This window comes from Agelaius tricolor, unplaced genomic scaffold (genome assembly GCF_023055355.1).
Source record: "Agelaius tricolor isolate 1412-34295 unplaced genomic scaffold, bAgeTri1.0.p SCAF_16, whole genome shotgun sequence".
Taxonomy (NCBI): Eukaryota; Metazoa; Chordata; class Aves; order Passeriformes; family Icteridae; genus Agelaius; species Agelaius tricolor.
This window is the reverse complement of record NW_027269276.1, coordinates 2,328,384-2,350,193: the sequence shown is the minus strand read 5'-3', so window position 1 is coordinate 2,350,193 and position 21,810 is coordinate 2,328,384. Positions and strand designations below refer to the sequence as shown.

The 21,810-nt window shown below is 39.2% G+C and overlaps 1 protein-coding gene across 6 annotated transcripts in view; it reads right to left on the bottom strand.

The window, feature by feature from the left end:
- Positions 1–471: 471 nt before the first annotated feature.
- Positions 472–21,810, bottom strand: part of DENND4A (DENN domain containing 4A) — a 48,364-nt gene continuing 27,025 nt past the window's right edge. For 5 of the 6 annotated variants that reach the window (XM_071441175.1, XM_071441177.1, XM_071441176.1 and 2 more), the window contains 19 exons: positions 18,937–19,070; positions 17,953–18,088; positions 17,217–17,423; positions 16,982–17,110; positions 16,568–16,712; positions 14,583–14,702; positions 12,972–13,112; positions 11,004–12,091; positions 10,036–10,246; positions 9,183–9,277; positions 8,233–8,408; positions 7,962–8,108; positions 7,298–7,508; positions 6,808–7,062; positions 6,177–6,294; positions 5,995–6,021; positions 5,348–5,510; positions 4,414–4,478; positions 472–4,188 (listed from right to left, as the gene is read on the bottom strand). In XM_071441175.1, coding sequence (XP_071297276.1) covers positions 4,052–4,188; positions 4,414–4,478; positions 5,348–5,510; positions 5,995–6,021; positions 6,177–6,294; positions 6,808–7,062; positions 7,298–7,508; positions 7,962–8,108; positions 8,233–8,408; positions 9,183–9,277; positions 10,036–10,246; positions 11,004–12,091; positions 12,972–13,112; positions 14,583–14,702; positions 16,568–16,712; positions 16,982–17,110; positions 17,217–17,423; positions 17,953–18,088; positions 18,937–19,070 — 3,705 coding nt within the window. In that variant the 3' untranslated portion in view covers positions 472–4,051. The remainder of the gene's footprint in view (positions 4,189–4,413; positions 4,479–5,347; positions 5,511–5,994; positions 6,022–6,176; positions 6,295–6,807; positions 7,063–7,297; positions 7,509–7,961; positions 8,109–8,232; positions 8,409–9,182; positions 9,278–10,035; positions 10,247–11,003; positions 12,092–12,971; positions 13,113–14,582; positions 14,703–16,567; positions 16,713–16,981; positions 17,111–17,216; positions 17,424–17,952; positions 18,089–18,936; positions 19,071–21,810) is intronic. The other variant, XM_071441179.1, reaches the window with a different exon arrangement.

The window sequence follows — 21,810 nt, the reverse complement described above, 5'->3', positions numbered from 1 at the left end:
TGTGGATTTTAAGCTCAGCAGAGAACTCCCCCAAACTGCACTGAGCTCCTTTCAGATCTGTACCTGATCTTGCAATGCAGTGCCTAAAACTCCTGTAAATGCCACTGGTACAGGTGTGATGTCACCTGGGTTTGCATCTTGCTGCAAAAAGACTAAAAGGCTCAGGGGTTAGAACAGCACATTACTTCCAATCAAAACTAAAGCCAGGAATCAAATACAACAAGGAGCTGAATGCTGGGGGTTTGTTTTCATCCTGACACTAATCTCTGACAGTTACAGATTATTTAACCAGCACTAATTCTTCTTGTTAACACTGACTTCTACACAGACAAGATGAAAAAATGCCACTGACATCACCAAACCTGAGAGGTTTATTGTTAACACCTCATGGGAGCACACAATGTGGTTAAGAGTTGCAGACATTTCTGTCACTCTCATCAATCTAATAAAATGTTAATGAAAATAACCAGAAAGATTTTAAGCTTTTTATTGACTCACTGTAAAACGTCTTTTTTTTGGGATGAGACAGAAAAAAACCTTAACATTGTGAACATGGACTTTGCATATTTTAAAGGAACTACAAACCAAAGCAAACATCCAACATACTGGTTTTTGGTAAATAAAATTTAAACATTACATATTTACAAATCTACAACCATTCATTTAAAAAGTGCTGCTTGCAGACTAACAAAGTACCATTTTTAAATCCCAGTGAGATAATATCCAGAAATACCCCTCTCTATTATTACTATTTGCATCTCCCATTTGTTACACTAAGATTTTACATGCAGGAATTTTCTTTCTTGGGATACAAATCATTTAATTTGCCAGTGGAAGTCAAATTCATCAGGCTGTAACTGTACCAACAGCAAGACTTCTCAAATGGGACACAGCAGTGTCAGAGAAACAGCACAATTTCTATTCACATTTCAGTATTTCATCTCCAATAATTATTCCAGTGGAACCATAAGTAAAGCAAAATATATATTGCACTGCAAATGTAAAACCTTTGTTTCAGGTTTTGGACATAAGCCTTATTTAGTACACAAAAGGAGAAAATTCAGTTCATACAAAATTTTAAATTGAAAATATGTCTCAAATATTTTATTTATTCATCTTTGTGGTATTGGAAAATATAGTCAAATTGCTTTTCTAATAAAGGAAAGTGAGATTTGAAAACTGTTTCAACACTGAATTGTACGATGCTCTAAAAATTATCGACCTCAGGATATGTTTGGAACATTGTGACTCGAATGAGGAGAATTTCCCACTTACAGTATGTTGTTATTCTGACTCTTTTTATATATTTCTACAGTGGACTGACTTGCAACAGACTTTGTAAAACAATTCATTAAGTATGATGATTTCACTTGGTGAGCTACTACATGATAGCATAATTTAAAAGCACACCCAAATGAACATTGGCAGCACTTGAGGAGAGACGTGGCAGGGATGCAGGACCCAGGGACTGTGTGAAGGCTGCACGGACAGCCCTGCTCCCAGGGCAGCATCCACTCCCTGACAGTGCTGGGGGATGCTGGAAAGAAGTAAAACTGGTTGGGTTGTAAGTCTGAAGGCAGTTGGAGTCCTTACAAGGAGGCTGGGAGGAGGATGGAGGAAGGGCCACGTGTGACAGTGCTGTCCCCACACCTGTGCCATGTCCTGGGGATGGGGACCGGGCTCGGCTCTTCGGCCACCCCGGAACGGGAGTGGGAAGCTGGGTCATAGCTCAGCCCCTCTAACACCCCACGGCAGCTCTGGAAAAAGCACTGGCTCTCTCTCCTTTCATGGCTTGAAGGTCCTATGGAACAGTGGCTGCCCCAGTGGCAAATGGGAAACAGAACTGCAGGGAGCTGGGAACACAACCTTCCCACAGCACACCCAGCTATGAGCTTAAGTACAGCAACTACTGGAGGCAAGATTTCCATGGTAATGCAGCATTCCTACTGTACAGAGCAGCCATGCACACTAAGGGGTACTTACAGGGAATGTGTTCAAAAATAGCCTGTTTATTTCACAATAGTTCAGAGGAATGAAGAGGATATCTCTACCTTGTACCTGGGTGAAAAAAGGAGCTTCATTTCATGCACAAGGATACTGTACAAGCGTGGCGGTACAAAAAGAGCATCATAAATTGTTAAAATAAATTAAATGTGAAAGATGTTGTAAGTGTAGCATTGCTAGCTCCACCTCAGGTGGGGGGATACGTTCAAGAAGGTCACCTACATAATTAGCAGCACGTTAGAGAAGAGGCATTACCCGATGGAAGCTGTATCCAAGACTACATCCTGCAATTATCATCAGCACATACCTGCAGCTCTACAGTTTTGAAACCCTTTCTTCTTAGGGCAGCTTCTTCTAACAACTTCACAGAGGTCTGGGAGGAGGTTACAGAGCTTCATAGCAGCATTACTTTTCATTTAAGCCTCTAAGGCTTGCTCTATTTCACTTAATAAAGTAAATGTGAGCTTTAAAGTTTATCACCTTTCTGCCTAAGTATTGCTGGTTTATTATACTTGCAAACTAAAGATGTTTTTAAAGATGTTTTTAAAAACACCTACTGGTAGGGAGACTGCAATATAAAATCTAATGTAACAGCTGAATATTTGGAAGTATTATAACAGCAACAACTAAAATTAGAAGTGGAAAATAATTAGGATTACTTAAAATAAAGCTATTTGTTAAAGCATGATTTAAATTTGTTTAGGGTGTTTTATACAGTTCGATGTCTGTTTTCCCACCTCCATGCAAGACTTCTGATATTTTCCCTGTAGCCTACCTTCTGGTGAGGAGTTGCTATGTGACTGAGAGCACAGAACATTTTGTAAATGTCTAGAACAAGAAAACATGAGGCAAAAGCCATGACTCCACCACAAGGACTGATATAGCAGTTTTCTTCAGAGAAAACAAAAAGTTGTTTTGCCTGTGAAATAGAGACAGAACATTCCAAGTATGTTTAACTAAGCACAATATGCCCCAGTAAGTTACATTCCCTATAATTCCCTGTAGCAAGTTTGCTGGATGTACTTGAGTTAGCAGCTTTGGATGGGCATTATATGGTGCTGTACTGAGTGCTTCAAACACAACCTCTGAGACTCCGAGTGCTGCGTGTTCATGGAGAACTCACTGCAGGCTGGCATTTGCTCCAGGTCTCATCTGGAAAGAGCCACGCTAACAAATGCCAACAGCTGAGATCGGCTGATTCCATAACAAAATCCATAGGACTCTTTAATGTGGTTTCCCTTTCCTAGGCAGTGGGGAGGGAAGGGAACACGAGAGGAAGAGGAGATTTCTACAGAAGTGTTTCACAGAGACATCAGTGTATTTGTTAGAGTTTTGCAAAATTTACCATACCTTCCTTCTGATTGCTGTGGTAACACGTTTTCCAAGTGTGCATGAGAGAAATCCTGGATCTCCAGTACTGTCTAGGTGAAGGTTAACATTTTCTATTCTGCTTTAAAAACAAATCACTCTTCAAAAAGTAACTGGACAAGTTACTATAAATAGCAGTGTACTGCAAAAAAAATAAGCACTGTATTGCTTCTGCAGCAAGTCCATTTAAAATTCACTCCAGTAATTTAAAAAAATTAAAAAAATATCAACTTACTATAAACAATTTAAAATATGTATAATACAACTTTGTATGCTCTTCATAACATCATGAATATTCTATGTAAACAATAGATTCTGAAGAATTTCCTTCGCTCACATTAGTTTCAGTGCATTGTTTCTGTCCACCTGTTACTTAATCTTTTTTTTTTTTAAAGGGAGCTGTAATATTTCGTCCCAAGTCAGAGAACTGATTTTGTTTATAACCTGCCTCTCCACACACCAATTTGCAGAAAGGACAAGGGACAGGGAAATAATATTTGGCCCATTTTGCTCTCTGTCCATCTCCACAACCGCAGCCAGGCCAAATTTCCCGAGGCCTCGTGCCACAGTCCATCGCACGCACATTCCTGAACACTGAAGACTGAGATGTTCCTTGTGACTGAAGTGGTTATTTTACACAGGGATACGTCATAGATATCACCTCTTTAGCCAGGTACATTTAAAGATATGGTTCTCCAAAAATCTTTCTGCATTCCATCACTCCAGTGCTGGGTGGTCTGTCGCAGTTATGCGTGTTCTTCACCTGATTAGCGGTGAGACGATCGTAGGCCATTTTGTACTCTCTGTCAAAAGCATCTGCAGCAAGGGAAAAACAACTTCAGATAGCAAGCTCAAAAACACCACCCAAATGCCACAACAGCTGCATTTATCAGCACAAAATATCTGTAAAGTCCTTTTTATTTGGCACTTATCACAGAGTGGCACACATCTAATCTACAGATTATTTTTTTCTGGAAGCTGTACAACCAAGTTAGCATAAATGCATCATCTGTGCTCATTTGAATAGTTGGCAGAACTCACCTATATCAATGTTATCTCTTCCCAGGGCAACAAGTGAAAGAAACAGTATTTCTCTGTAAAGGCTCCTGAAATGGTAAAAACCCCAATTTATATACTGCACTGATACAGCACAAAACAATCTCTAATAAAAATAGATTGAAGCATTTAAAGACAACCTATAAAAAACCAGGCATTTTGAACATAACTCCTGATTGTGCCTCCAAATTATTGTCATTTCTGAGCTCTGGGGAATGCCCTGGATTCCTCACACATGGACATCACCCATGGTAGGTCCCCTGGAAGCTGCACCAAGTGCAGAGAGAAACAAGCACTTAAACACGCAACCAAATTCCACAAAATTTAACCTGGCAAGGAATTTGCTTTTCTGCATTTTCACATTAGCTTGAAAAAGCAGGCAGACAAGCAAAATAAACACCTTGTCAATGCTCCAGCTGTTGACAAGCCTGTTGTATATCCTAGTATAAATCAGTAAATCCAGGCAAGAAATGAAAATTCACAGAAATTAATGTTCACCAATTCTACTGCCAATGGAAAAATACCCCTGCCTAAGTATGAAACATAACTTCTCTTAGCTCCTTTTCTGTACACCCTAGAAACAAGTGTAGGGTTTTTATTTTAAAACACCTACTAATTTATAAATAACATTCAATAACAAAATATACACATATATACATGATCCCTAGTTCCTATTTTTCAGAGGTAAGAAAAAGAGGTGGCTGTAAAGGGGAGGGGGAGAAGAAAAAGTAAAAAATGGAAAAATTAAGTTTGTGGAAGTTACCATAAAAAAAATTTACCAGAGTGATAAATTTTGAAAACACTGGTGAAAAACACTGGGTTTTTTTTCTTTAAAAAACACACTAGGAAAATATAATTCACATTAATAAGCTGATTATTTCCCAACTCTGCTCCATCTAGGCACGTTGGTTTGTCTTACCTCTGTCTTTTAACATGTGGCCACTTGTTGAGCCTCTCCAGTATCTGACTCATTGGTCCATACACATCATTCATCTTGATGCTTTTCACCATACTCCTCAAGAGCTCCTGGTTAAAGGAGTCATCATCTTTTTGCAATAACTGGACCATTGGGTACTTCTGGGCTGAAAAACATCAGAAAGGCTGTAAGAATAAACAGATTCTTTGTGTAGCAAGTACAGAGTTGTTAAAAAAAGGCTACAAAATCTGTGAAAATATTGACATGTATGCAGTGAATAAAACATCAAGTCAAAAATTGTAGAACACAATGTAGAACACAAAAAGCACATAAAAAACTCAATGGATGCAACGGGCCATGAGCTATTTTCAGGTGTGTGATCCAATACCAGCAACAAAACTCTTGAGTAAGCAAATTCTAAAAATAAGAACATGAGCTAAATGGATGATCAGCATCAATGAAATGTATTCCCTCTCATTCCTCCCATCCCAGTGAAGAAAAAGCCATTGGCAATACCAGTCAATGATTTGAAACAGAAATGCTGGAAAAGTAAAACTTGTTCAAGCAGTTTACTGCTAAGCACAGAACCAGCCTCCCTCCCAAAACAAGTCACCCAAAATGAGAACAGCAACACCAAACTTAACACTCACTCTCAAACAAAAGAGTGCGATTTTGACCTGCAAGACAAAAAGCAGTATGATCAAAAATCACTATTGTAGCTCATGTGAACTGTGCACAAAGACATCTTTTCTCAACACAGATGCTTCAGTTGCTCAAAATGAAAAATTGTTCTTAAAAAATAGCACCAAAATCCACACGGAACAAAACTTACTCTGAGCATTCCACAGAATATACAGAGGCTGCCTCGGATCCTGATGCAATTTCATATTGTCCCATAGCATCTGAATAAGAACATATTTACTGTCCTCTGACATACAGTTCCGTGGAATCTGAACAGGAGAAGGCACAAAAACATTTTATTACAAAGTCATGACAAAGGAGTTGTGTATTTAACATGTATCTTCATGTCTCTAGGTCTCATGGTAAAAACCTTTGCTATTAAAACTACACACAGAAAGCTAAATCTTAATGAGATAAACAGTGACATGGCAAACAAGTGTTTTGCCTGTTTTCTACAGCCCTAATATCTAAACTTCTTCCTTCTACTGCTCAGCTACTCAAATAGCAACAAAACTGTCCAGCAACTTATCCTCCTTGAAACCGAGGATCACAAACTGCAGTGGGATGAGTAAGAGCTGAACGCTGGCCCCCCACAAGGACTGCTGAGCACATGTTCCAGAGTTCTGAGTATCTTCCCTCAGCTGACACATTCTTGACCAATTCAGGACTGGGCTCAGCATAGTGCATGGCACATTTCCAAGAGTTACTGAATCACGTAATGATTTCCTATATGGGAAAGCAGCCACTTCTCACATGTCAGTGTTTCCAATCAGATCCCATACCTTGGAGTTCTTATTGCAGTGCTCAGAAGAAAGTATTAATCCTGGTAAATTGCTGGGCAAGTCCAAGCGCCTGAAATACCACACCAAATTCCAGAACACGATGGGGTGATGATCTACAAAGTCTGCCACTGTTATTGCATGATCCCCCTCATTTTCAAGTAAGCTTTCAAGCTCTTTCCATACCACGAGAGGACTGAGGTAAGGAACCGTTATAGGATCAGGACTAGGCAAGCGCCATTCCAGGCCCAAGGGATCCTGCAGGAACAGAAAACAATGCCATTAATTGTAACTAATGCAACAAATGCAACTGTCTTTACAAGGTCTTATAAATGCTTTTGTTCCTTATGACACACACCAACATCTAAAAGCTACAACTAGCATTAGTTTAAATAATAATTTACTGCAACTGAGGAAGGTTAATGCTGTTACACATATCTCTAATCTATGGCAAACATGGAAAAATGACTTTTAAGGTAGAAAAACTACACACAGTTGGTCCTTGCAAAGTAGCAGGCAGGCTACCAGTAGGAATGATATGGCTGATCTTCTGGTTTTCCTTCTCGTCTTCTTCCAAAGGACCAAAAGTACTGATGCTTCTTGCTACAGGGTGACCTGTACATTCTGACCCAGAGGCATTTTGTCTTCTTCCTGAGGGGATCTGGATACTTCTGGCATAAACATTGTCATGTTGCTTGGATTTGCTAGAGGAGAGGAAAAAAAGAAGAAAAAAGAATCTCAGCTTTTTGTTTTACTCTGAGTGCTCCAACATGTACACAGACAGACAGAAATAAACTGGAAATAATGGACCTGACAGTTTGAAATCTGCCTTGTCAGTCACCACACTCATTTGTGTTACAGTGCAAGTTTTATTCCCCCTTGCACTGATGAAGAACACAAACATCCTCTAAAGAGTTCATAAAACTTGCAGAATTACAAATACCAACATGAATTTTTGTATTAGGGATGAAATGATGCATATCAGGCAGAGAAAGCATGATGTGGGCAGCTGAGAGATAAGGGAGAGGCAGCAGAGAGATCCTCTCTCAAGTCAATCTCTCCTCTTCAAAGAATATAACAAATTTATTTCAGTTGATTAAAGCCATGCATATGCACAGAGAAGCTGAGGAATTCCTAGGCAGGAAATGCACATTTACCTATTTGAATTGATATCCTCTTGGACAGACATCAGGGATGTAGTGAGGCCAACAGTGGCTGTGGTGTTGCAGGACTTCCCACTCTGATTGGAGAAAAGGGATGGGAACTGCATATTTTCTGTAGAAGGGCTGGACTTCAGAAAATACCTGCAGGGAAAGCAAAAGCTTAACATCATCCAAAAAAAGCCCCCCAAGAAACCTAAATCTCAAACAAAAAGCACTTCCCAACATGAGCAATTACAATTGAGGAAAATTCCAATATTGTTATTACCGTCCAGGCCGCCGGAGATCTCGGATTTCTATGCTTAAGAAAGGCAGGAATAAATTGCCACAGAAGGGACACGTGGTATTGAGATTTGAATCATCTGCTGTCCAGCCTGCCATGATTTCTTCATCGTGAACCAAACAGTCACAAGTCCGACACCGAGAACAGCTCGAGATGAGGACCTGCACAGGGCAGGAACAGAACCCATCAGAACGTGTTCCCAAAGCTACTTTTGTGTCACAAGGCACTAAAAACTACAGCCAAAATCTTTGCCCTTTGATGAATATTCCTCCCACTTGCATACAAGTTCATCCTCTCATTGCTTCTCAGATTAAAATCAACCAGCTGTTTAATAATATTAACAATAACATGCTATCTGTAATCTGCAAGCATAAAAGTAAAGCAATATTTATGCAGCTACATAAATTATGATTAGAATTTAAACATGCTTTTGTAGGGACTGTCAGTATTATAAAAATGGGAAAAAAGATGCAAATGAACAATCATTAACCTAAATCCAGTGGGGGGGGACCCAAAGAAGATAATGAAGAGCCACCCAAAACAGCCTAACAGTGAAAAGAAAAGTGATCTTACTAGAAGTTACACCAAGAAATAGCCACTTCTCTCTTCTGTACTTTTAAACATCCAGTGCTACTTCAGACTTGCTATTTTCAGTTTGAACAAATTTATCCCCACAAGGGATTTAGATACCTGAATTCAATTGTATCCAATGGCAAACTCTTGAGAACTCAAGCTTAAAGGACCAAAAGATGTGACTGAAATAAAGACCTTTCTAGAGCAGGATTTGAAATTAAATCTACTTTGTGACAGAAATATCCATCTGTCTTTCAGTGCTTTAGTTTGGAACTTTGAACTTCACCAGAGATCTAGATAATATTAATATTTAAAGACATGTGCTCCAAGTCCATCAATTAAATGAGTAAATCATCCTGTACCTCCATGGCATAGTTCTGGAACACGCTGGTACTGCTGGTGCTGCAGGAAGACACCAGCTCTGATTTGTCAGGTAAAGGGAACTTGGAAAGAGAACCTGGTAACAGAAGAAACCCAAAGTATTATTCAGAAAATGCATTTTTAGCACCCTGTTTTTCTGCTCAAACAATACTGCAGTTATAATAAAATGTGTGATGGGAGATGCAACAAATGAGATACACTGGTACAGAACTGTGGAGTGTGAGGCTGCCATCTGCCCAGCACCAACCAAAGCAAAAATAAAAGCTACCAACAAACTATTTCCATATGTTCACTTTTCTTTGTTAACAACACTTGGTAGCTTAGAAACAAATTTTAAGTAATTCATAGCCACACCTTCTGTGTGGACAAAAACTAGGGAAGGACAAGAGGTGCTGTTTGTACCCCAAATTATATCAGAAAGTGATACAACAGTCATGATCAATTACCCAGCACAGATTAGAAAAAAAATCTACAGTCTGTCTGATAATCAGCTTCAACAATGGCTTCTAGAAAATTGTAACAGATTTTTAAAAAGTATTTTTACTACTTTTAGAAAACAGAACCAGACCAATGAAGTTATCATTACAATGTTTTTATGGATGTTTTCTGGAGCTGTACAACTTACACAATTAAGGTGTTTACGTGAATACTCAAGGACTCAAATGATTTCCCATTTGAGGAAGAGTTTTCAGGTAGTAAAAGAAAAATTTACTTCTTCCACAAAAAGGACTAACAACTAGGGTGATCCTAAAGTGAGAATTATGAAAGAACAACTTTTAAAACTGGAATGCTTTTGTTCAGGTTGATGAATGCCATGCAAAAGCTGTCTCTTACCACACTGGTCAAACTGCTTAGCTGAGCTGTCATGGGAAGCTGAGCTTTCCAGGCTTGTCTTGCTGATGCTAATTCCCTTAATTTCTGATGTGGTATTCTCCTGAGGAGAAGCACTTTCAAAATCATTGCAGACATCTTCATCAGTGAGAGAAGTAGATTCTGAGTCCAGAGCTCCAAGTGATGAAACACTTGCTCGGTCTGAGTTTTGATCCTGAGAAAAGAAGTTCCAGTGAGAAAACTAAAGGAAAGCAAAAATTTTTCCCCAAAAAAGTGACAGACTTCTTTGTCCCAGTAAATTCCAGGCATGACCTCCCCCCTTGGAGGATCACAGACCTGTGTTCAGAACTGATACAAGACAAGGCAAGTCCAACTCTAGGTTAAACAGCTACATCAGGATTCTTTTTTTTAAAGATTCTCTTAACAAAAATAATTAAGTGAAATCATAACCATTTTAATCCTATAACCTTTTCACCCCATTGCTACAAGAATTATCAGCAGCTGTAGGAATGCATTAGGATGGACAAGGCAAGTGTCTCTCTCCATTCCCAAGGACTTGGAACAAAAGTAGTTTTGGTTTGAATTGGTAGCAGCAAATAACATTCTAACAAATGACCTCAGATCAAAACTAGCTTGAAATTACTTTGGCAACCAATACAACCAGATTCCCCCCTGCTCATAACAGCAATAAAGACTTCAAGCCAGTATTTGTTTATTTAAGTGTTTCTTCTTTAGGTTAAACAGGGAAGCCAGACCAGTCTTTGTTCTGTCATTAAATATATTCAGAACCCAAGCTAGACTAAAATTTGATTCAGGATATTAAAATCAGGATTCTGGTATACCAAACACAATTAAAACAACTTAATGTACACAGTCTACAATGACACATGTCATGCAAGGGATTCATCACATGTGAGTCGGTAATTAAACCTTTACAAAGCTTTTTCCTTAAGTTATTAACAAACCTTTACCTTTGCAGATGCAGCATACATTGCAAATTTGGAGTACCACTTGCTTGCTTTCTCTGCAACCCCTTTTCCAGCAGAGAACATGCTGCTTTTCAGAACATCAAACTTGGGAGTCAGCAGCGTGTCCAAGTTGAAGGATGGTGATGACACCAGTGTCAGTGCACTGGTTGTGTCCTGCTCCTTGGCTGGGCTGTTTGGGGAATAAGCTGGGGAAGACCAAAGCCTGTCCCTTGGCCTTTCTTCATGTTTTGCGTGGTAGCTCTTGGATTTGGTAAGGCTGGGTGGCCTTGGGGAGTTTGGGGGAAGGCTGGACCTCCTACAAGGCTGGATAATGGTTGGGCTCCTTTTATTGGCATTTCTGTCATCAAAGGGTTTTTGCAGCTCAATGCTTGGGGCACGACTGGACAAAGGGCTGCTCATGTTGTTCATGTACATGACTATTTCTTCAGCTAAATCTCTTCTTGCAGATGGAGTAGAGACACTTCTGTCATCATCCTCCTCCTCCTCCTCTTTCTGCTGCTCTGTCTCAGCAACCAGCAGAGACAATGGATCAAATCCAGTTTCAACATCTGTTTTTTCAACTGGCTTTACTGGAAAGCTGCTCTTTCTTTGCAATTTTTTAGATTTTTCACTGGAAGTTTTCACTGCTGTAGGTGTTTCAGGTTCTCCATCCAGGTCTTCCAAATCAAAGATAACAGGAGACTCAGTTTTATCTGTAAAACTGCAATCAAAGGCTGCATCTTCATCACTGGATTCTTTCTCCAGGCTTTCTCTCTTAGACTCTAGAGAGGAAGATCTGATATTAAGAGTTTTTGGCCTTATGCTTTTCTGTAATGCACTAGATAGAATTTTGGCATCAGCTCCCAGTTTTTCAACGATTTCTCCAGGGTTTGCTTCCTGGTTGATCCTGTTTATCATGAGTCCCACTAAGCCATCCCCACTCAGGTTCCGGCTCCTGCTTTCCCACGGCATCTCCCTTAAGTCAGCTTCCACTGCACTTTTGTGTCTCTTTCTTAAGGATTTGTTTTTTATAACTTCTGCTTCATTGGCATCCTCAAAAGATGATGTAAAGAGCAATCCTACAGAACTCTCTGAAAAACAAATGGAACAAGGTGCTTTATTTGTTGCTGTACAAGAAAACTGAATGAAGTACAGAAGAATGCAAATTTGTCTCATCTTTCCAGCACTTTACAACACAGAGATGGAATTCACTGTGTTGTGCTAGAGGTTGAAATATTGAGCTGACCACGGTCATAACTTTTAGGAAGGGACAGACAATAAAACACTTAAAAGGGAATAGAATCATACAACCTAAAGAGCATTTTGAGAGACATCATCAGGTCTCAATTGTATTTATTCTTTTGGACATTACTCCAAGGTTTGAAAGCTAAGGATAGCACAGGTATCAAGGAAATTGCAAAAAAACCAAAAGCATCACTTTCTAACTTAAACATTTAGAAACAGAGCCAACAAAAGGAATTATTGTCAGAGAAATCTCCATTGTTTTGCCAGAGCATAAAGATGCAGACTTTAAAGTACATTACAATATTTCAAGCATAGCTGACAGTATTATAATAACCAGAACTGACATTACTAAAGACTCATGAAAGTGTCTGAAAGTGTCTTTTTAATTTTACTGCACAGAAACTCCTTGACCATCCTGAAGGAATTAGTTACTTGCTGGAGAGTATATGAAAAAAACCTCCAAGATTTTGGTGTTTTGTAAGCAGATGTTAACTACAGAAAAGAACAGAACAAACAAGAAGAAAATCTGGAAGTGCAGAATATTGCCATGCATTCTCCTGACACAGCATATGCTGACTCCAACCTAAACTCCCTCCCCCACTTTTCATCAGCCACTGCTATTACAGCAATAAAATACTGCAAGTTTGGTGGACACCAGAGCTTAGGAGCACTACTCAGAACTCATGAGTACCAAACTGGGTAGATGAGTGCTTTCCCTGCACTCACCCCTGCTCCCCTCTGCCACGGTGCTGTCAATGGTGCCGTTGAGCCGCACGATGCTGGAAGTGCCTTTGTCATTCCCAGAGTTCTGGTAATTCAGTTTGGGCAGGCAGTCCCCACTCCCTTTTGTGCTCTCCACTTCAGACACTGCAGGCAGAAAAGGACAGAGGTTTTGTAGAACCCAATGAACATTCCTTAATCTCAAGGCCCCAAGGTTACCTAGTGGACACCTCACAGAGGATTGAGAGGCACCTTGTTGCACCCATCCCATGAGGCACAGGCTGATCTCTGCCTGGGCACAGGTTTTCACTATGGAAATTTAACTCCCAGCATTACTTCTGGAATGTTCAAAAAGCTAGAAGTTCCATAAGCTTTGCTACACAGAGCCCAAAAATAATTCTAAAATATCTTGTGGTTGTAAAGATTAAGACCACCCTTGCTCACTTGCATAGGAGAGGTGTAAGAGTATTTTTCTCCTGCTTTTGCAAGAGCTTAGCTTCACACAGATCTCATTTCCCCCAGGACTACACAGGAGAAATGAAGTAAATGTGAATTATTTATATTCAACTCTTTCACATATGAAACAAAAATTCCATTGCAGGTGACTACCCGAAATAAAGAATTACTTCTCTAAAGGATTTCAGACAAGTTTAATATTATCAAGCTGTTTTCAAAAGTGCAAAATGTTTTAGCACATCATATTACAGAGGGCTACATTTGTCTTAATTATGGCCAAAAGTAATAAATTAGGGAGAATTCATTTTCTGCATCCTCAAAAACTTTATTAAACCTAAATAACTTGTCTGTAATCTTATATATATGTTCTCATGATCATGGGCAAGACAACTTTTCAAGAAAATTGAAGAAAAAAATCCTAATGCTGGAAGGAAGATTGTGGTAAAAACACTGAACTTATTCCATATTTCCTCAGACTTTTATATCACTTGATAATGGGATAGTTAACACAAATAGCAGGAGAAAGCCCACTGAAAAATTTAAACAATTCTATTATTAGGGGAACATTTACTAAGAAGGGTATTTTCCATGAATACACATGGGAATCTGCAGTGCTCATACCATTTTACTACACAATGTGATCTTCTATGTACTTGCATGAAGTTGATGCTGCTCAACTGCAGTTGAAGGAAACAAGAGCAGCAGATGCAAAACCTGAAGAAATTCTGATACATCTCCCAAACTTTGAGAATTCCAAGAAGCTGGGTAATTTAGACTTCTCAGACTTGCAAAATTTCAGCTGCTCTCCTATTACAGGATTTATAAAGAAACCAGACTGGTAGAAAATGCTTTTCTGTAGATTATGCCTATGAGGCAATTTCATTTTTTTTAAAAGACAAAAACATTAGGCTATAATTATCATTAAGCCTTTATGCTCCCATTATCACTTATTTGAAACAGGAGAGAAAAAAGAACTGTAATTTTCCAAGTGAAACCATTAGACATCCAGAAAATTACACTTAGAGAAAGAACTTCAGGCAGTGGCATAAACTGGCATTATCACACTCACTCACTGTGAGGAATCAGCTGTCCCACTTAGCTTTTGCTGGAATCCTTATTTATCCCCAATGAACCAGATATCTGTATTCACAAGATACGTACAAGAACTGGAGTCACTCTCCCTCTTGTCCTCCTTTTGTTCTTGGATGTCTTGAAGACAAGTTTTCCCTTGCTTGGCTTCTTCTTTGAGTGATGTGCTATTGGCAGTGTCTGAAAGTCCCCCTATCAGTGCAGGGCAACATCAGAATAAAGGCAGTTATGGCATTTAATAATGTGACATTGTTCAGGGGAATAAATTGAATACCAACAGTAATTCAAAGGCCTCTTATCAAGAACATTCCAATTAACAGTGAACGTTTTACCACCAAATTAAAAAAAAAAAGAAAAAAAGGATTGGCTTATTATAGTATAAACGTTGAAGTGATGCTTTAGAGGATGAAATTAAAGGGGTAATGGGCAACATTTCTTTTTAAATATTGAACTAAAGCACTGTTTGACTTTAATTCTGTTGCCCGGTTTATTTGATCAAAAGGTCACTTCTTTTCAAGAACTCCAAGAGGCATCATTTTAATGTACAATGTTTCTCAGAAACATTAATGTTAACAGAGATGGTAATGCATGTGATTCACATGGTTTTACTCTAGAAAGTAAAAAGATTTAAACAATGCAGTGGCAAACATGAGTTAGTCTGCAAAAATAGATTAAAATGAAAATAACCACCATCACTCCAAAACCTCCAGCAAACATTCAAGCCACTTATCTGGTCATTCTCAAGCCAAAACACTGCCCAGGTGTAATTAATATGGTCTCTCTCCAGGATCAAGAGGGTCCAACATAATTAGAAGTTTCTTTCCCTCTTTTCCCTAAAGAGGCTGCAGAATGGCTACAGAAGGGTAAAAACCTTGTTGCTATGGTAAAGATAAGAAAATATTCTGGAATTTATGGGAGTTTTTTGGATTTCCTGAGGAGTCAGCACACATTCCAGCGGTGAGGTCTCATGCAAAGTAATCTTGAAAAGTCAGATGATGTCAAAAGCAAATGCTATTAATTATATAAGTGACAGTTATTTCATTAAGGATTATTTACACTTCCTTGGTTTACATAGTCTGAGTTGCAACCAACTAAGCTCTTGTACAGTGCTTTGCATGGCTGGATTTCAATGAAGTGGTTTATCAGGAAGCTCAGCTCCATGAAGAACAGGCAGGAATAAAGCAAAATTGTTCAAGGCCATCCATGAGGTTAATGATAGAGCCAGAAATAGGACTGGAGTCTCTGGGGTCCAGAGGAATAATCCAGCCATAAGGCCATCATATATGTTCTGTTTGTCAGGGCAAAGATTTATTTGTACACATTTGGAATTACAGAACGGCCCTGGATGGAAGGACTTTGAAAGCTGAGTCAGATGACCCACATACATTTATAAAAGTATGTTGCAAGGGTCTTCCAAGGTCAGCCTGCCCTAAACTAAACTGCATTACTGGTACTTTACAACGTACTATTGTGCTTTACTACCAGGAAGTTATAAATACCATGGCAAGTAGTACCTTTAAAAAATATCAATTACAGGCGTGGCCGTTTGACCATTTTATATCTAAGTTTTCACTGGAAAGAAAAGGAAAGAACCCCCAAAATTTACAGCCTCACATATTTTACTTATATTCTAGATAAAAACAAATATTATCACTGCAGGTGGTATGCAGAACCTGCAACCAGTACTGCAAACTCAAGGACTAGTTCTAGTTGCCTCTCAGCTAACATAAAAAAAAAAGGGAAAATTAAAAAAAAAACAAGGCTGGACAAAGTTTTCTGCCAATTATAAGACTAGTTATTAGATGAACTAGGATAATTACAACAAATTTCTGTTTCATATTTTGTCTCTATTTGTCTTGTAAATAGCTGATATAGTAAGTGAATAGCTGACTATTTCAGATTCAAAGGCAATGGAGACAGCTTTTTAAAAATTACGCAGGAAATATTGCTTTTTTTTGTCTAAAACAGTTTTATCAAGCTCACAAAAGAAAGATTTTTGAAATAAACTTCCTAATCAGCATGAAAATAAGAAAACCAGAGGGATGTGAATACTTTACCAGGAACAGATGTATGTGCAGTGCTTGCTGGCAGCTTTTTCAATGCTTTTTTGAACTGTGCTATTCCTAAGACAACATTTCGTATTTTCATCCAGAGGAAATAGCCACCTCGATTGCTTGAAGGCCAGGTGCTTTCCAAAACAGCCTATTTTGGAAATATCAAAATCAAGCAGTCATCTTCAGGAACAGCGAGGTGTGAAAACAGTAGCTTAAATTTCAGACTGAGTTACATTGGCAGTAATACAGCAGATTTCTAAACCTACAAAACCAAAACCCACAAAATGATTCTGTCTTGTGTTTCTTCAACTTACAAGAAATGACAGAATCCCACCTGAACTGCTCTGTAATTTTTCTCCCTTCTATTTGCCTGGATCAAAACGCATTTTTGTGCCCCCCATCCTCCTTCAAGCACACCTTGTTGTAGTAGCCATAGGTGATGGCATTGGGGTCGATGCCAGCCTTCTGCATCTCGAAGAGCACGCGCACCGCCAGCACGGGCTGCCCGTACTGCCCGCACAGCTGCATCAGCACCCGGTAGCAAACCTGCAAACACACACACACACACACACCTGTGAGCCCCGGGCCCCAGCACTGCCCTGGGCTCACCCTCAACCCCACAGGCTCCTTCTGCAGCTGGGGGCTGCTGTACCTCGTCAGGTGGATCTATTTTCTTGGTGTGCATTTTCTGGAGCACGTCATAGGCAGTTCTCAGAGCCCTGACCTTGGAGTGGCAGACTTTGACATAGGCAGGGAGGCAGATGAACCAAAGGCCGTAGCAGTGTCGGAGCAAACACCTGGACCACATCTGGGGGATGGAGGAGTACTTCTTGGCAATTTTGTGGGCAGATTTAATCTCCTGGAAAGAAACACAGATTATTTGTGTGTGTTTATATCTACATCACACAAAGGTACATGTTAAAAACTGAACATGTACCATTTTATCTGTGGAAACTGTAGCAGTAATATTAACAATAGAATAAAGTGAGAAGGAATATGAAAGCAGTGAGTGATAACAAAACCAGTCACTGTGCAATATTCTACTCCTAAACCCTTGCATTTCTTTAAATTTCTATTACTTTGAAAGTTAGAGTTGCTCAAGGTCCTGGGCAGTAAAATGCAATCAAGGACATGGAAAATTCATGGAGAACAGTATGAAGAAAGGGGAAGAGACAGGGACAGCACAGCAAGCAACCTTTACAGGGGCCCTTGTATGGTGCAGAAAAGAAGAACATCCAAACAACAATTTACACAGTGACCTTACAGTCACCAGATCAGTGAAGAACTGAAGAAGCATCAGGCTGCAGGCACAGCCAGTCAGGCTTTACAGCCAAACTCAAGCCATCTCCTTCCAGAGCACCTCACACTCCAAGAACACCAGCAAGTACCTGTTTAGTTCTTCTGAACATTGGTGATGGGCTGTTGGGGCTACTGGCTTTTGAGGAGAGTTTGTTATTTGGTGCTCTGAGAAATCCTTCAGGTCGTTCAAACAATTCTAGTTTTAATACTGGAAATCCATTATAGCTGTAAGAGAAATGTGTCAATTCTGGTAAGTCAGCTCCAAAGCAAACACATCACATAATAGCAAAGGAAATCAACCACACAGTGCAGCTTCCCAGGAAATAAACACAAAAGTAAACCTTTAATGACATCACTGACAGAAGTGGTTCACTAATCCCTCAGCATGGGCTCATGCTTGCACAAACAGACTCAACCTGTTATTCAGGTTAGCAACTTAAACTGACAAATGTATTTACTGTCATAACATTTTCTTTAATTAATGTGTCAAATGCATTAGTATTGATTCTAGTTAATAAAATAATCTGTGTGGCTTAGTCCCCAATGATTATCATATGACTGAGGCTTATGAAAATCAATGGGAACAATATCAAACCATCTAAAAGATTAAATCAGATTAGATATGGAAATATTTCTCAGAATTAATGAAGAAACCAACAAACTCATCTGACATAATTACTAAATTAGTAACACTGGTTTTCAGCCATTCCTTGACACATACCCTTTCCTTCCAAAGAGTATCTGCAGTTTGTATCATTATCAGTAATAGCAGAGGGACAAATAAGGATGACTGGGTCCAATAATCTCAACTTTAAGCTTAAAAGGTGTCAACAGCCAGAACAAGGTAATGGGATCACTACCAGCTTTATTAATTATTGTTTGTGTGTGTCCACACACAAAATCAAGACTTCTAAGAAACTGGTACAACAGCCATTTCAAACACACCTTTTTCTTGACCAACATAAAGGGACAGGAAAAGTCTGTACTTCCTGACTCTCACAAGAACCTAGAAATAAAACTCTACAAGGGCAGCTGTTAGGATTGGCTGGCATCCTACTGTGTCCTTAGGCTACCTGTATTGCAGAGGGTGCTCTTCCCCGTTTGGCAGATGAGGGATCTCAGGAGGTGTTATGAAAACTGTGTGCTCACTCTTGTAGGACTCATCCAGCTCTATAAGTCGTGTTTCCCCAGTTTTGTCCATATCTACCTGGAGGAGGAAGGTAAAAGTAGTTACCAGGGGCATTGCATTTTCTGCTGTTAACAGCTGTATGATCAACAGGACAGAGTCTGCATCAGCTTCAAAGAGCAGCACTTTAGATGAAAGGACACTTGCAAAGTTAAGACATTAATAAGTGTTGCATTGGTTTTGTGAACTTCATCCCAACCCAATAATGATTGTTTAATGGTACAGTCTGAACTGCCTGTTTTCAGGTAAATATTTTAAGGAGAATGTAGAGATTAATCCTTCTGAACACAACCATTTCCAGAACTGCTTCCAACAGCAGCAGTAACTTGAAATTTATTTTTAAACATAAAAATATTTTCCCCTCTTTTAACCACTGAAAACAACACCAAGCTTTATCAAATTGTCTGATGCATACAGAAGGCACTACTAGCACCATGCACAATGGCAGTCACCTACACAGCACTTAATGTCTTGACAGTCTGCAGAGACTGCAGAAATACACATGCACTGCAAGAGAATGGAATATAAATGTGTGACCTTACTAAGTTTAAGGGAGACAGGCACAGCTTTGTTTTTCTAATTTAAATTACTTAAATGGTTTAAATGGCAACCAAATGACAGACAAATGGTAGAATACTTCAAAGAAATGAATAAGCAACCTGTGGAACCCAAGAATGCATGTTTTTTATGCCTTAAGAATTTGGCAACAGAGAGTTAATGTATAAAAAGAAGCATATTCCACAGTTCTCTCCCTCCAGTGAGGTGCAAATATATCAAGTAGCTTCAGTAAAATTCTTGAATATTTAAAGTTTGATAAACATACAAAGAGGTGTCCTTAATTACACATTTTGCTGCATGAGACAGATGGAAAGCATTAGCAAATTGAACCAGCCAAGTAGCAAGAACATATGGCTCCTGAGAAGCAGCAGTAAACGAAACCTTACTTGCAATTTAAATACTTCTAAGAATGTAAAAATCCCACAGCTACAAGTTTTACCAGTGAAATATAATAAAGCCAGTAGCTTAAATGTGTGTCAAATTGAGGTAATTTTGAGTTCCTGGAAAACTGAAAACTTGTGAGACAATTACACTGTATCTTTCAGTTGACAAAATGGGTAATCAATTACAATCTGCTGCTGCTGTCTAGGACCAAATAACATAGAAGAGATTACTCTTCATCTTAAACTATTCTCACCAATTATTTAAGGCAGGGCTTAGTTGATATTTTATAGATAACTAATTTCACAGTACATAAAGTTTGTCTCAAGGCAGTAGTCTGTAACTACCCAGAAGAAAGCACTGTATCACCTTTCAACTCATGACATCACTCTCTCATCCAAAATCCTGTCAGGTACTGGTTCCCCTAATAAAAGATTAAATATAAATATTGGCTTTACTGGAACAATTCAATTTTGATATCTGGTCTTGGCTACAGCTCGAGTTGGTACAGCAGTCCTTACTATACTTGCACATTTTGACTCTGTATGTTACTGGTAAGAACAATATCAGAAATTAGGAGAAATCAGGGAGGAGAAGCAGGAAAGAGATGAGGCAAATATATCACTGTTCAAAGCAATCCTACATGGGAACCTGCTCCCCCAGTCTGTGAATATCCTGTTTCATAAGCAATTCTAAAGCCACAGAAAATCCTAAAATTGCAATGCCAGTGCCTCAGTTTCCCCACTGTTATCCCTGGCACAGAGGCAGCCATCCCATTAATAAACCTGAATAAAATCCTCACTGCCAGTAATGGAAGCTGGAGAAGTGTACGTGCATTCTGGACAATTTGCTCTCACCGAACTGTCATGGGCATTTTTATGGTGGAGTGGAAAGAAGCTGTCCAGGGCATCAAGTAGCAAAATACCTGGCACTAGGACAGACAAGTCTCTGTTTCAGCTGTACAAATGGCTCCTTAACCTTTTCTAAAAGGTGAAAGCTCCAACAGCTCCACAGATTATGTGCAGTCTCACAGTGACATCAGCAACCTAAGCATGACTTTTTTGAAACAGATGTCTGAGTTTCCAGACAAGATAACTTTAGTTTAGGGCATCAACTTCAGCACCCTCATGAACCATTCTATAAAATGAAACGCATCAGATAGAATTTGACACTTACACAGTCCTTGCATTCTAAATAAACATCCTTTTTAACACCAGCCAGAAAACTAAACTGCAGCACAGAGGAAACCAAGAGCTGCTCAGCAGTTCAGTCACTGGGGTCTATTTCTGTCCAGGACAGCTCCTGTTTCATGCACAAACTGGCACATGGCAAAGCAAGCACTACGTGTTGAAGGGTTTCTAACAGAGCTATGGGATTGACTCAACATTACAGAAATGTTTGTAATTAATTCCATTTACAAGCCATGAATACCTGCAAGTCACGCTATAGAACTGGGAAGCAGAGTTTTGAAAACTGTTACTACTAAAATATTGAGACTAGCAAGAGCCAGAAAGAGTCTTAAATATCATTATTCCATGCTTTTACATTTCTCTTAAAGTTCACTGTTTTCAGGCTTATTTTCAAAACAGCTCCTTTCAGCTCTTCTGCACTTCCATGGAAAAAAGCGTCATAAACAGGAAGTGTAAAGAGCAGTTATCAGTCTTCAGTATTAATTCCCATGGAACAAAGAGCAGGTGACCTACTTTGCAGGAAATCCCAGACAACTGCACCCTGCTTAAGCAGCAGTGTCCCAGAACAGAATGGTACAGGTAACCAAAAAGGTGACAACAAGGTGGGGAATTTCTCATAACATCCACCAAAA